A 16371-nucleotide genomic window follows, 5' to 3' on the forward strand; every position below is an offset into this window, starting at 1 on the left:
TGACCTCATACAGTTTGACACAGAGTGAACCCCACCAACTTCAGAATAGTCCTAACGTGAACACTGTTCCCAGGCTGAGAAAGTTACCTTCTATATTTGTCAGCTTCAAAACAGGAATTTGTCAAAACAGAAGTTAGCCATTGCCAACACGCAGGGTCAGAAGAATAAGCAAGTCTCTCCGGCTATAGCTGACAGAAGAGTGGGCAGCTCCTTAAAACACAGGAAAAATAGCGCACCTGAAGGATGAGCTCTTTTTTGCAGATGCTGGGCTACTAAGGAATGACAGAAACCATACCACATGGGGGAAGTGACCTTCAGCCTTCTTACCTGTTCCTGTCATGGTACGTGGGGAGGAACCGCAGAATCAGAGTGACTGAGGTTGGAAGGGACCTTTGGAGGTCATCTTGTCCAACCCCCCTGCTCAAGCAGGGATGTCCTGGAGAGTGCATTTTGCATGAAGCAGGAGATGAAAGTGAGTAAAACTGACTTGGTCTTCCTGCTTCTCACACAATTGACACATAAAACTTTCAAGACATAGGCAGCAGAAAGTTACAAAAGCATAACCACAAATGAGTTGCGCTCACATTTGTTTACTACTCCACTCAAATCTAAAAACTAGATTTAATATACAGTAAGGCAGGCAGAACCAGTTTCAAGGTGAGATAAGCAGAGCAGTATCTAATGAACCAAGATTATACAGGGCTCCACTACATCGGTATGTACTTCAAATAATTCAAAAAGTGAATGAATGGAGAGGGAAGGAACCATACTTTTGCGTTTGAGCCAGTACAACCCCTCCACCCAATAATTCCTCCCCTGGGACTATCTGTCAAGTTAGATCTTACCCTGAGCAAAGATGGGGTAAAAAAAGTAGGAAACAAGCAATATAGGCAATAATGCTTGGGCACGCATGTGGGCCACAGATGTTGTCAGAGTGTCAGAGATAAAGGACAGCGCTATTTTCTCATTTAACCTTACATTTGAAGCATCAGATAGTTACATTTTCAACAATTCCTGCTTCTCTGTATGGATCCTCTCACATAAAGAGAAAGGTTGAGTACATGGTACAGAGAGGTGACTAACTGTATTTTTCACAACATAAAATTTGGAGACCTCCACCAAATTCGGTTATTGGGATCAAAAGTTTTTCTAAGGTAGGAAAAAAGCTAATATAAATGGCAGCACATACATGTGTGTGTGTACTCACAGATACTTTCCAAGATCTGCATTAGTCCCTTTGCCTTCCTGTTCTCCCCATTCCCTGATTACTGAGTAAGCAGCTCTTCCACTGATGGCAGTCTGACCGACAACAAGTGCTTGCAAGAAGGCTACACTGGTGCTGGGAGGGAGGCAGGCATTTAGTTGAACAGATTAGATACAAAACTGTACAAAAAACATCTCCTGAAATCAGATTCTAAAATGTCATACACACCTGCAGTCAGGCAAAGAAGAAAAGACCATTAGCCAAATTATAATAAGAGGCTTTTGAAAATAGCACATTAATGCTATTTCACATGTTAGAAGACAAATTTTATTGCAATTCAGCAAATGAGCTACACCTGTAAAACTGTTTTGTATATCCAATTCACATTTAATGTCCAATGGATTGAAATGTCACAGGAAAAATAAAAAAGGCGAACAGTACCTGGTTTTGTCATCATAATGTAAACTTCAACGCCCACCCTTAAAAAAAACAAGCCAGTGATTTCCCCATGTAGTAAAATATATAGTTTATAAGGTATTGATGCTTTATCTTAGTTTAACAGCTAATCTCTAGGTATAAAATAAAGAACTACAAAGATGTGAAGTACGTGTACAATATCTTCAAGTATTTTCAAGTATCCTATAGTACCTTGCACTATGGACAAAAATCATTTGACAATATACAGAAAAAGTTAACTCTGAATAGTTTCACTGCAGAAACCTTAACATATTCATGAATTCAAAACACATCAAAAATATGGATCATCCGGCTAGTAGGTCCCATTTGAACAATTTGAAAAATACTCTTCATAATGGAAAAAGTTGTGGACTAGTCTTCAGTTCATGAATATGTTTTCAGCTACAGAATGTCAGATGGTTTAGTTTATGGCAGGTAAAGGCTATTTTTTGTATAAACTTATCATCATAGTATTTCATTACATTTAAAACAAGTCTTTATTAATTTGCATTTTCCTTCTGTATAAAGTATCATTGTATCAACTGTGATAGCGTTAATCAAAGAAGCATAAATAATTGAGAGGTGATAGCCTGCTTTTTTTCCTCAAATCAGGTATCAGCCCGTAAACATGTTTGGCCAATTTAGCACTATATATTTACTGCATTATGAATGACTTTTTATCATTATATTTCTCTCTACAGAATGCATGTCTGCTGTTAAAAAAAAATTATCTTTTCCCGTTAACTGTTACAAAAAAAACAACCAACCAACCTAACAGCCTAGCCACATTAACCTGCACCTACCAAACCTGCTCCCTTATTTTAGAAAAGTAACAGGGAAAAAAGTTACAATTGCATTATTCTATAGCTCATTTCTGACAAAAATGCAATGCAAGTTTTAAAAAGAGAGATGGATTTTACAAAGCTCTAGTTAAAGCATAAAAGATGCCGACTACACCATTTGTTCTTATACAGACTCATCCACTTCAGCAGAATGGCATGGAAGAAGCAAATGCTGGATCCTAACGTTATTCCGTGGGACTACATCAATGAAAGAAGTAGGTTAGTTTGTGGTAAACACTGGAGAGCGGTAGGGATTATGGCTGCTATTACAGACTGAACTGTTCTTAGATATGCCAGCCAAATCTCTTTCTAAAACCCTAGCACAGGCTACCACAGAGCTACGTTTAATATCTCAGTCTTCCTTGGTGGTCTCTGGATCCAACAAAACCAACATTTCTTCTGCTGCATTTCAGAACCTTCTACTGCTCTTCAGTGGAGCAAATCCTTCCAGACTCAGAAGTCCATATCAAAAAATGCTTTGAATCCTAATGGGATTAAGCATAGCCCCCCCCCCCCGAGAGAAGCAGGAAGGGTCTATCACAAAGTGGTCTTTCCCGTGCAAATAAAGTAATTGAGAAGCAGGGAAGATGACCTCTGCATCTTTCTTTTCCATCTGGACAGCTAGCACAACAGGGTGCTGTCACTGATGGACAGCTGCATCTTCATGTGCTAGCCAAAGAACCCACCACGTGGGAACCAGCAAACCCCAGCCTATGTCCATCCCAGGTATTGCTAACTGTCATAATGAGACCAAAAAGATCCACACCAAAGCAATCCATTAAACCAATGGTATCATGCCACACTAGGTGAACTTGTGTAAAGAAAATAAAATAAAAAAAAAAACCAACTTAATTCAGGGTTAATTACCTCATGCAAGATAAAATTAATCCATACTTAATACTATGAGAGATACAGTTTTAACAGGATCAACTAATCTGTTAAGGTCAAAATAATTAATCCAGCCCTCCTTTCTTACGTAGACATATTCCCTGTGAAATACACAGGTCTAGCAAAGTCATCTTAAATATAGCTGAAAGCACTGTAAAAAAATTTTTTTTGCTATTATTAATACATAAATAAACAAATTGGGGAAAGCATATAAAGATTATCCCAACATATTAAGTTGAATACATGAAATTCTTAGAATTAAGTACATCTGGTTTATTTTTGGCCTTCCAAAGATGGAAAAAAAAAAACAACAAAACCAAACCTGCACACACAAAATACTTCTGTGAAATGCTCCTGTAAGCTCCAGACTGTGAAAGAATTCACACCCACCCAGCATGAGGAGTGGCTTGGACATTGCCCTTGCATCTTCCTAATGCTACTGTGAAATCAAAAAAGAATCTTGCTCTGATAAGTACTGACAAAGGAACTTCTCAGTTTAATAATGAAATAAATAGGACAAAAGTAAAATAGTCAAAAATTTAATACATGTGCTATACTTATAAATTATGGAAATAAAACTATCACAAGATGTGACTAAGCTGTAGGTAAAGGTGCTACAACATTGTATGAACCGAAAAACTCGGACTCTGCTTCTCAAAAGAGAGACAATACTGAGATAAGTTTATACAGTGGAGACCTCTTAAATACATAGCCCTGAATTTCTGTACAGTAATTTGTGATGCTGATAAATCAGCGTGTTCTTAAGTCACATATTCATTTCAAAGAGATTTTTATCAGAGGATTCAAATGAACAGAGATACCTTTAGGCATTTGCCAAGTTCCAGATCTCCAATAAATTAAGCTTTCAAAATGTTTGTGTTTTACTGTAGAAGTGGACTAAAGCTTTCTCTGCTAAAACAAAAGCATCCCAAATGAAACAGACTGTGACAACAGGACCCAAGACACATTGCATTCAAAAGGAAAAGAAAAAGCCTTACTGTCTTTACAGAAAAATTAAGAAATCCTTGTATTTGTTAGTAAGGTATACCATCATTATTTCATCAGGGCATAAACATCTTTATTTAGTCATCTGGCATTTGGGGAACTCATGTCCCTCTTTATTAGCAGTTAAGAGAATTACCAGCAGCAACCATATACCAAACTTCAAAAGGCTGGTTCAAGTAGAAACATTTTTGTGTTATGAACAGTTATTCCAGGTTTTTCATTTAAGTGGGCTGCACTGTAAATTCTGAATTGCAACATAATATAGCCAGTTGTATCATAGAAGATTTTTTTTTTAAAGACAAACTTACAAAACACAACGATAGGTTAAATAAATAAAAAACATCAGTTAAAAAACACGCTTAATTTCTTCTGTGCAATTACATACCAATATGAAAAATATTACTTTGATCTCTGCACATTTCACGGTTCAGTCTCCTGGATTTCACTAAAAATAATACTGACAACAAAAATAAAGGAAAAAATTATTTGTTGACAAATCAGTGCTTTGGAGCTATTAAAAAAAAAAAGCACACATCAGATTTGTAGTTCCCTTGAAGCAGAACGTGACCCAATACATTAAAAATCAAACATTGGTAATAATGTTAATATATAAAATATTAGTTTAAAAACTATAGAATGACCTTCTCAGCAGAAATGGAGTGTATACATTGGGGTCTATGACATACAGCATATCTGAAGGCAAGTTCACAGAATGCTGAAAGGCTCACTGCACATTTTCTATGGCAAGGAAATACTGCAGCTTTAAAATAAGCTGCACAATACTCATCTCTATCTCTTTCACATGAAAGTGTGTAAAAAGCAAATCAGCAAATAAACTCTAAAATAGATTTATACCAAAATCCTCTTTTTTACATTGAGTTTACAGCTTCTATCCATTTGCCTGTACTATTTTTGGAGTTTCCTTCAAGAAAAGTCAAAGTTGGATTTTAGGGCCATGAACAAGTTCACGATACAATGTACTGGCAGACAGAACTTTTGCATACTAACGAGATTCACTCCTTGTTGCTTTTTTTTTTTTTTTTAAAAAGATAGTTTTTCCTGTGGGACAAGAGGTCAAATATCGATTCCTTTGACAAGAGATGCCTCCAGCGTAATGTTGAACTCCTGCAAGGTCTGCAGCACTCGAATCAAAGAATTCACAAGAGTATGATCCTTAATCAGCGCTGTGTCTTCATACATCTGTGCTGTGATCGGGCAGTCTGTGAGCAGGGCGATCCAGTGATGCAAAAGGTGGTCTCTGACGAAGTGGCAATGTGGAAATAAAAAAAAAGCCAAGTTAATTTCTCATTTTCACTGACATGATTTTTATTCTTTGCCTTCTAAACAGACCTACCACCTTCGCCGCATATTTTTTATAAGGCAGGGTAGGGGGAGTAACTGTCTGTGGAACTTGTTTAAGTAGGGAGCATCTGTGAGAGACGCTAGGCTTTCCACCCCTCACATCAAAAGATACGGTTCCCAGGGGGCCTGGAAGTCCCAAGCAGGCCCAAAGTCACTAGCCTGCTCCATTGCCTTTGTGTCAAGAGGCTTCTTGATGGTCCCAGCTTTCCTCCTACCCATCTCCTACAATGAGTAGATGAAGGGTGGGGAATTCACACAGCCATTAACTGGAGAGGCCTCACTAGTGGATGGTTTTCTGTTTCTATCTTCCGACCTTGCTAGCTGCACATGAGGAAGGCTATTCACACCAGCCTACTACCTTTCTCTCTTGATTCAGCTGCTCAGCTCTTTGGGATACTCAGTTTTGTATCTCAGATTTCCCACACTTCACACGCCTAAGAACTCAGGGCATGGTTCACTTGATCCTTCTTTAGTTACATCAAAGAACTGTATAAGTAATAGTCAAACTGCACAACCCAGCAGTTGTGTGGCTTTATCTTACTAATACGCAACATCCTTTTCATTTTATTAAAATAACAACAACAACAAAGAAGTTTCTTTATACCTGGCTCCAAGACACACCAGCATCTGAAACTTGCCATCCTTCCCAATGTTTCTAGGGGTGTTATTGATAGCAGTGATAAAGCGACAGAAATTCCTGGCCCTTGTCTGCCAGTTCTCTTCTGGGACCATTTCATTCTGCTCAAGGGTCTCATAGTATGTTTGTGCTTTTTCTTAAAAGAATGATGGGAGATAATAAAGTTTCATCAGTGCATATAGCAGTCCTAAAATAGCTGAAGTATCATTCTCCTGTGCTTGGAATAAAATAATTAGGCACTATGACTTTCAAATTTAGATGATTAAATTTAGTACAACCTCAGTATAACACTTTCCCCATAAGCAAGCTTACAAATCCATAAGGCTATCTGATGCCCGTATCGGACCGTTGGCAAATCAGCATGAGTGTCTGTGTCATGGAGGGGACAGTTAAAGTAGAACGGCCTAGATTCAAAGCTCATCCATGAATTTCCAGAATAATTATGTCTAGGCATTGTTTTTTTTCCTGTTTGATTCAGTCCTGTGTTCCCCATGCTAAAACTGGGATTCCACTTCCCTCCATGTGAACAGAGCTAAAGAAGTTCTAGTATCTATTGAATTTTGAGATGCTACAGTAAAGTGATATAAGGAGATGCCGCCGAGATGCCTCCAAGAAAGACGCTGTTCATACCAGCTGAGACACAGTGGCAATGAAAAGGCACACTAATGGATATATTTCGAAGACACAAGCAGGCTCTGGTATGTCTTCCTCCCACTTACCTAAAAAGTCCCAAATAAAGACGTTTTTGAAGAGTCTCGGTGATTTAAATCCATGCTGAAACACTTGCTCAAGGGCTGAAACAAGTCCACTTTCTCCACACAGCAACAGCGTCAGACTGCCTCTCTGCCAAGCACACACAGAAAGCACACACACTTATTATCTCAGTTTGGAAGCCTGGGACACAAAAACATCTCATGCATCTATTACTGAAACCAGTTTTTAAATAAATCAATGCCCAAAGTTACAGTCTACTGTCAAACAGTGGCTCCAGACAGGATGGCCCAGCTCTCACAAGTCCTGAGCATTCAAAAATTTGTTGACCTCTCTAAGAACGAGGCTGAAAGCAGTCTCAGGGTCTCATTGTCATCAAATGAAGCCACAAAAAAGCCAAGATAAAGATCATGAGCACGTTTTACCTATAATAATAACTACTGTACAGAAAATTAAGAAAATATTTTCCTCTTCTACGAAGTAATAAAGATCACAGCTCCATTGTAGCAGGTAGCTCAGATTGTTTGGTTATCAACAAAAGCAACATTTAATGCGATTTTTAAACCTCAGAAAAAAACCCAAATTCTTCTTCAGAACATGATGGTAAATTGTATTTTGCAAAACCAGTGCATGACCACTTGAGATTATTGTATAAATGTGATCATCAACCAGAATTATACTGTATATGAATTTGCCATGCTATACTGAACTTAGAAAAGATGGAAGGAATGGGAGGACTTGTAAAAAATTAATGACTTTCAAGAGATATCCATAGAGGAGTCAGCACTGCTCTACACCACTCCTGCTCACAAGGGCTGGATTTTGATGCTTTGACAGAGGCATGCTTCTTAAGTTTGTTTCAGGAAATAACTGCTGTGTCAGTTAAGATGATTACATGTATAATGTAGAAGTGCGCCAGAGTCTTTGACAGGACTTCTGCTTCATTTGGGGATGGGGGGGGTAGGGGTGTATGTTTTGTTTCTTTTGTTTTTTTAAAGTGGCCCATGGGTTTTCATGTTTTAAGTAGCAAAGATAATGCAAAAGAGACAAAAAACCTACCCAGTACTCAATGCAGATGTAAAATGTCAGTTAATCCAGAACAAACTAAACAGAGAGCAACACTCTTGACAGTGGTACAGGTAGAATCCTTGGCAGAATTTGACTAATAACACAATTTCCAATAACAGAATGTTAACATTTAAATTAACAGAATGCTCCAGTTAGCAGCAAAACTGAGGTACTTGAGGATATACTATTCCAACAGTGTAGTCTCAGTATCTTATTTTTGCTCCACTTAAGGAATTTTCAAACAGATGGCTGTTCATTCAGTTTAGTTATTTGTTATATATTCTACAATGCTTACTAATAAGAGTTTTAAGACAGGAGTGCCACTACACAGACAATACAACTCCTCACCTCCTTCTCTGGCTTGTGGAAATGCTTGACAATACCATTGACAGCTTCACCAATAGCTTCTTGTATCTGACCAGTATTTAACTCTGCAAAATAGAAAAATATATCCAGTCACTCTGTAACAGCTTTAGAAATTGTATCTGTGCATGAGGGATAAGGCATACCACAAAAAACAAACAAACAAAAAAACCCAACGACAAGCATGAAGCAGTATAACCTACACTGTTAGTGAAAAGGTGCTGGACTGTGGGTAATAGAAATCCAATTCTACTTTTATTTACTGTGGAAAAGGTAGAAATGGAGATGGTTTGTTTTTATATCAAAGTTAACACTGTGGTGTTTCAACACAATAACAGATGGAAAGGTTTTTTACATATTATGTGCATTTTCAGACCAGGGCCCAAACCTAAGGAAAGGAAATGTGCTTTGATTAGGACCACCAAATCTGGGCATCCTGGAAATACTTCCTGGGATAGCTTCACTGTAAACCCAAGCATGCTTGGGAGCAAAGTAACCACCTGATTTATCAGGAATAAGATGTTGTGGTTTAACCTCAGTCGGCAACTGAGCACCACGCAGCCGCTCGCTCACTCTTCCCTTCCCACCCCCGGTGGGATGGGGGAGAGAATTGGAAGAGCACAAGTGAGAAAAACTCGTGGGTTGAGATAAAGACAGTTTAATAATTGAAATAACAATAATACACAAAGCAAGTGATGCACAGCACAATTGCTCACCACCCGCTGACCGATGCCCAGCCAGTCCCCGAGCAGCGGCCCCCCCGGCCAGCTTCCCCCAGTTTATGTACTGAGCATGACGTCACATGGTATGGAATGTCCCTTTGGCCAGTTTGGCTGTGCCCCCTCCCAGCTTCTTGTGCACCTGCAGCCTTCTCAGTCTGTAGAGCATGGGAAGCTGAAAAGTCCTTGACTAGTGTAAGCACTACTTAGCAACAACTAAAACGTCAGTGTGTTATCAACATTATTCTCATCCTAAATCCAAAACACAGCACTGTACCAGCTACTAGGAAGGAAATTAACTCTATCCCTGCCGAAACCAGGACATAAGACAACCCCAGAACAGTGATCTCAATAGAAAACTGAAGTCCACTAGCAAGCTTTTTCATTCATGAAGGATAGATAGGACAGCAAATTTCTACCTTCCTCCATAGCATTCATTCCACAGATGAAGGACAAGAATACAGAAAAGACTGCTAGGGCAGCTAAGCACTGGGTCAGGAGTCCAGAGACATCTTCCTTCCATCCTCGGAGACTTTCAAAACTTGAGTAGATAGAACAGGTTGCTCAGGATTTAACTCGAAAGTTAGCTGGACTTTGAGCAGAGGGTTGTGCTAAGTGAGTTTCACAGGTCCTCTCCGAGCTATAGCTCTAAAATACAAGAAAACCTACAGCTCTGTTTGCAAGCAGCTCTCCTCAGGTGGTGATGCAGAACAGTACAAGACAAGACATAGCCCACCACTCACTTGGCTTATTGTTTGGCGATATAGTGACAAATCTTCTGATCATGCTCGGTGACTGCTGCAAAGGAGGGGTTCGGCACTGCCGCTCATCAACCTCAGTGTGGGAAGTCAGCAACTCTCCCACCAGGATCCTCTCTAAGCTGCCATCATCCATTCCCTTTCCAAGCCACCTTCCACAGGGAAACCTAAGAACATAAAAGAGATATTTGGATCAAGTCCTTCAACCCAGATTCAATTCCATGCCAAAGGCTTTCAACTGCAGTTGCGTAAAACCCAAATTCTGCTAGTATAGTTATTAGAAATACCTCACTCATCTAACAACAAATAAACAAAGTCTTGGTTTTGGCTTTTGCCAGCAGAGGGAGCAAAAGTAAAACAGCTTTTCAGTTCCAGGTTTGTGCTAAATGTCACACTAGATGATCTGCAAAGAAAACAGTGGCGGATTTTGTCGTGTCCTATATGTAGCACATGATTTGAGGGCTGCAGAGGAAAAAAGAGGTGAAGGGGAAGACCCACTAGACACTATAAATGGTGGTGAAATACACCTATGCTTTCATTGAATATGTTACATAGCAGGCCAGCCACAAAAAAAAACCCCAAACATATACTCAAATGCCAAAACACACCAATATATCTATTGAAATTGGGATATTAAATCAGATACTAGAAAGCACATGTGCTCACTTGCTCATTATCACTTTCTATGAACCAATGCTGATGTCAGTTTAATCAGCTTAATCAGAAAACTGAACAGCACCCAAAAAATAGAATCTTGCCTCTTCGTTTAAAACCAACTGGCATGGAGAACCGAGTGGACTTACCCGTCAATTTGTCATCAACATGAGCCTGACCGTTTCTCTAAACAAAGGACAGGGCATCAAACTATGCTGTACCTAACACAAATAAATTTAATTCTTACTGTAAATCTCGTTCCTTTACTTTCACTATGCAAACACAGGTTTCTAACACTCATAAGCCCTTGTGTTCCAGCCTGTGTCCAAAGATCTCTCTATAACACCTAGAGCACTCAGGCTTTATATAAAATACTACCGATATTTGATAAGCAGCAAGCTCTAACTTGCTATTTCTTCCTTGGGCTCAAGGCAGATTATTTTAAGATGTGTAACAGTCAACTGATCTTCTTCACCAATGTTTGGAGGCTAAACATGAGCATCTGCAAACTGAAAACTCTTGTTTAATTTTGTAAGAATCACAACTTGTTTAATGCCAGAAGCCAAATGACCTTTCTATGCCTTCAGGTAGCAGCAGCTGTAGACACAGAGCTCTAGGAGGTAAGACCTTTCTAATCAAACAAGCCCTACTATGCCAGTTCCCTGCAGAAATTCTACTTACCCAACATGAAATGTCAGGATGATACTTACTTGTAAGTATGCCCTGTAATTTCATTTCTGACCATAACATATTCCACTAGCCACTTGGCATACAGCCCTGAATTATCATGTCCTATTTGCACTGTGGTCAGTTTTCCCAGGTTCTGGCACTGCAAATTAAATAAAGAGTTTGTCAGAGTAAACTGAAATAGAGCAGCATGTTGGAGGAGTAAACTATTAGAGAACACGCTCAGACAGGGAATCAGAAATGTGTTTCTCCTTTTCTGACTGCATGATTGATTCTGGGCTTTTTAGGGGTAGGTTACTTTATTTGTTTTTGTTTGTCTTGTTTTGTTAAATACTATTTTGATCAGCAGAGAGAACATCAGTTGAACTAGATTTTTCAATTAAATTTTACCCAATGCATGCACACACACAAAAATCAGAGCAGAATCACTTCTTTGTTTCCAACAGAAGAGGATATGACACCTCCCACCATTACAGCACAAAGTTGTAATATAAAGGCAGTTTTGTCCATCCTTGCACTAAGGATTTGTCAGTCATTTTGCTCTGCATGTTATTAAATATAGATTAAGTTTGCTTAATACTTACTTCTTGGCACAAGAAGTATTTGCAACTAGCCATATAGACTAAAGATATGAAATGTATGGCAAGATGGTACAGCAATGGGAGAATTTAAAACTGGAGAAACAGAACATCCAAAGCATTTTTTGTATCAAGCAATACAAACCTCAAAAGTCATTTCTAATATATTCCTGGGAATCTGCAGGACTCCTGTTTCACCCAGTTCTCCCGATATACAGATCCAAGGATTGGCTGTAAACATTGAGCCACCAAGTTTCTTGCTAGGAACAATCAATATATGGTATGGTATCACTGCAAACACAAGAAGAAATAACACTTCAAAAATGAAGAAGGATAATTACGTAACCTCTTTAATGAAGAGAGGGGGAAAAGATAAGTCATAAAATAATACTGCAGTACCATGAAATGTTAAAACAACATCAGAGCTGCTATTTAATCATGCTAACATTTGCATACTAAGCACTGATTGACAATCAGGAAGTGTACACATAGCAGTCATTAAGAAGCAGAGCTGAGAGCAAAACACTGTCAAACGAAAAAAGAAATATGGATGGAATAACGCCTTCACATGGGTATAATAATTTTTCATTTACCAGCCTCAAAACTTGTCATGAAGATGGTTACTTGTCCCCAGCTTAGAGACAAGGAAGTAAAGACAGAAAATTCATGTATCCAGGACTACACTGCAGCTCAGCATGCAACTCAATGCTCAACTCCTAACTGCCTGCTTTTGTGTGTGCATGTATGCACACTACACAACTAATACCAATTCCTATTACTAACTGAAGACTTTGTTCGCAGGACTTGCTTGTAGCAGCATTCACTACTGTGGCTGAACAAATTCAGTGGAAATACATTATAATGCTGCAAGTTTCTCTGTTTCTCTTAGTTTTGCTAACTGTAAGACTTCTTGATTTTAAAAAGAACAAAACTTTCTTCCCCCTCCAACTGGCACCACACACATGCTCAAATGCTTTCTGGTCCCTTGGTTTACCAGTGACTAATTCAACATAGTATCACCTGAGTTACAGCCCCTTCTCTGACTCAGGAGGCACGTGCTCCTGAAGAAATGCATGTGCTCTTCAATCGCCTAGCATCTCATGCACAGCCCCCTATTAACCAAACTTTTATAACAAAATCCAATTATCTGAATGGTCATTGTGTTTCTTGGCGATCTGCCTTTCTTTTATAGTGCATAAATGGATTATAGTTAGGGCTTTTCAGCTGAGGCATTTAATACATTTCTCCTCAGCTGTCAGTGCCCTCAAGAAAGCATTTGGTGGTTGGATTTTCTTAAAAGCTTGATGCTCGTAGCATTTAAGAATGAATTAAAATGTTTCCTTTTTTATTTTCTGTGCTGATAGTCTTAAAGTAAGTGACAATTTAACTGCATTCAGCAGACCAGATTTTTAGCATTGTCCAGAACTTGCCCACAACAAGACCAAAAAGTATTTTGCTTAGACATCTGCTTGCTTTGTCTTTCATACACACAAATATGGATCATAACATACCATCAAGAGTAGCTCCTACCATGACACCAGAGGGGTCCTTTCACACAAACCCACCCCCAATTTTATAAGCCTTGCTAAAGTCTTTCCTTATTCTGTCTTACTAGTGAGGTCTTGTGGCAGCAGGCACACAAATGCATGAGAACTCTAACACCAGAGCATAACATAACACTTAAGCACCAGCATCAACAGGTTAAAAGTTACTCAAGGGCATCTAAAAAAAAAAAAAAAAAAAAAAAAAGTACTTCAACATGTTGCAGAGTTCTGATGCAGCCCTCAACAGGCATTTCATTGTCATCCCAAACTCAGAGACAGGCATGCAGCAAAGTAGGCTGAGCATGAAAAGGGGAAAGTTTTTTTGTTTTCTTTTTAATTCCGAGCATGTGTTAAGTCAATATTCTTACCTTGATAATGAACAATCCATACTGTTCTTGTTTAGCATGATGCAAACGAGCCCACCACAAAATTTTCTGTTGAGAACCCTCCCCCAACTAAAAGGATTAAAGCTGCCCGTATATACCAAGTTAGAAACAAAAGCCTTTAGTGACACAGAGAGAGACACTACTGCCCACCAGAGAGGATCATAGAAATAGTGATACAGGATATGCAGATGGACACCAGAAAGAAAGCAGAACAATTACATTAAGGCATGTTGCTCATAGTTGTTTAGAATTTTGGATAAGGACTCAACCAAATCTGGAAATCAGAGTTCCAGGGAAAGCAAATACTTACAGATTGTTGTGAAAACATTGGTAAAGCAAAAGTAATCAACAGCATTGAATGACAGGAGATGATATAAGAATTGTTCTTTCTCATCATCACAGCGGAGGAATGCATAACGCTTGTAGAGTTTTCTGACAAAGCAAAACAAATAATCTGTCATAGTAACAAGATGCTTTCAGTGAAATGTTTTCTATTTGGAATATTTGTTAGGTAAACTATGAAGAATATGCAAGCAATTACAAACAGCAGGTGATACTGGTAGAGCCAACAGTATTTAGTGTGCCAAGATATGTTGACACTCTGCAAGTCTGAAGTCTCCCAAGTGCATCAGACCAATACTTCACACTATTTTCTACTCCTCAAAAGCAAGGTTTGGGGTGGTCTAAGCGACTTCTCCCACCCAAAAACACCTCAAAGGATGGAAAAAGGACTTTTGTACTTTCTTGGAAAAAATTCTGACTTCTTTTGCCCATGTAAAATGACAGAACTGAAGTCACGAGAGTCCTTGTAAGTTATTTCTGAGCAATGGTGCCATGGGAGAGTCCTCCAGCACATCACATAAGACAGTTAGAAGACTGTTTTCAAAGGACACTAGGGGAAACACTGGGGCTATCTGCTTGTATTAGGTTATAGGTGATAACCTAGGGCCTACAACCACCCACACATTAAGCTAGGGTATAGCTTCAGTGTTGACAGTACCCAGCTGCTGACATAACTAAAATTATAAGCAGGCAAAGTTGGCCTAAAGTCCTACTGTTCCCTTTTACTGGGTTGCAAACTCTTTGCTATGACTGCAACTTCTTTTAAGTGGAAATATCAAAAGATGTAGCTCAGTAGCTTTCTCTCACTAGTGGAGACACTAATGTCTATGCAGAAGAACACACTGTAAATGGAAACAATCTTATATACTTATTGAAATTACTCAAATACATTAGAGAATTTAACACTGCAAGACTTGCAACTGAGAAACCCTGAAAATAATTTACAACCTCAATCTTTTGAAGTGCAAATTTTGATGGGAAAATACTCAGTTACTCACTTGTATGTAGCAATCACCACTATTATGCAACCAATAATTAATGGTTAATTATTTTATTATATATTAATAATTAAATATTTATATAATTTTATATAATATAATAATATATGGTTAATTATGCAACCAATAAATAATACCAGTGCTGGTAAATAATCATAAATGAAGAGCATGCCAAGATGCATCAAAAACCAACTGACACTAGAGCAATATTCAAAACATCATGAATGCGTGAATTAGGTGTTAGAAATGCTGACACAGCCATGGATAGATTGTTCCTGACAGGAGGGCATCCTGACAATTCACCTCAATTTCAGGTATTTTACAAAAAAATATATAATTACAAAAAAAAGTCAGCAAGTGACTCACAAGCCAGAAATTTGCAAAACAAATCAATGATGATTAGCCCACACACGTATTCTCACTTACATAACAAACAAAACACTAGAGATTGACAGGAAACATTCAACGGAAATAAAGATACTGAGCCTTAAATCAACATAACCTGCCTGTAGCCACAAGAGTAGCAAACCCACAAAGGTCTCATGGGTGACCGTGTCCACATTTCATCTGAACAATCTGAACCACATGTTTAGACAGCCTGTCCACAAGGGTATGTGCTGTCCTGCCTTTTCAAAGTGTAAGGTTTCTCAGTTTACTTGTGCACATAAAGGTTTCGGGGGAGCGAAGCTATGTTATTTCCTTCTGTTCCCTAACTCTGGTTCCTTTGCAGACTAGAAAGAAACCAAACATGTTTCAGTTTTCTTATATTTTTTAGCAAATGCCAAGTGAAGAGAATGGGTTAATTAAAATATCTAACAGTTGTTTCAAAAAAGAACAACACACAATCATGGTAACCGTAAAATGGCAGAAGTTGCACAATTACTTTAGTACCTCACTGAACTTGACACTGCTTCCTCTAAAAACAAACAGAGCACACTCTAAATCCATGCTGCCTAGAACACCTTTCTTGAAGTAGGATATCTAAATATGCAGCACAAAGCACAAAAGATTACAAAGAATTGATGTCATTCCTATCCAAGTTGCTCTTTTGCTTGTCACTTCCATTTTAAACATATTTTTGCTGCTGTCTCACTCTGTTCTAGAGAATCAGAATCTGTCTGATAGACAAACAGGGTATTGGCCAGTGTTAAGAGAGTTAGGTTTTTTTA

The 16371-nt window shown here is 38.5% G+C and overlaps 2 protein-coding genes across 2 annotated transcripts in view; both read right to left on the bottom strand.

Annotated features, from left to right (window-relative positions):
- SCUBE2 (signal peptide, CUB domain, EGF-like 2) overlaps positions 1-340 on the bottom strand; it is a 45999-nt gene extending 45659 nt beyond the window's left edge. Inside the window, exon 1 of the mRNA XM_009328620.1 lies at positions 328-340. Coding sequence (XP_009326895.1) covers positions 328-340 — 13 coding nt within the window. The remainder of the gene's footprint in view (positions 1-327) is intronic.
- Positions 341-3866: 3526 nt separating this feature from the next.
- Positions 3867-16371, bottom strand: part of DENND5A (DENN/MADD domain containing 5A) — a 52089-nt gene continuing 39584 nt past the window's right edge. The window contains exons 17-24 of the mRNA XM_009328621.1: positions 14173-14294; positions 12078-12223; positions 11378-11496; positions 9999-10180; positions 8522-8604; positions 7114-7237; positions 6362-6530; positions 3867-5653 (exon numbers count right to left, since the gene is read on the bottom strand). Coding sequence (XP_009326896.1) covers positions 5470-5653; positions 6362-6530; positions 7114-7237; positions 8522-8604; positions 9999-10180; positions 11378-11496; positions 12078-12223; positions 14173-14294 — 1129 coding nt within the window. The 3' untranslated portion in view covers positions 3867-5469. The remainder of the gene's footprint in view (positions 5654-6361; positions 6531-7113; positions 7238-8521; positions 8605-9998; positions 10181-11377; positions 11497-12077; positions 12224-14172; positions 14295-16371) is intronic.

This window comes from Pygoscelis adeliae, unplaced genomic scaffold (assembly GCF_000699105.1).
Source record: "Pygoscelis adeliae isolate BGI_AS28 unplaced genomic scaffold, ASM69910v1 Scaffold166, whole genome shotgun sequence".
NCBI classification, from domain to species: domain Eukaryota; kingdom Metazoa; phylum Chordata; class Aves; order Sphenisciformes; family Spheniscidae; genus Pygoscelis; species Pygoscelis adeliae.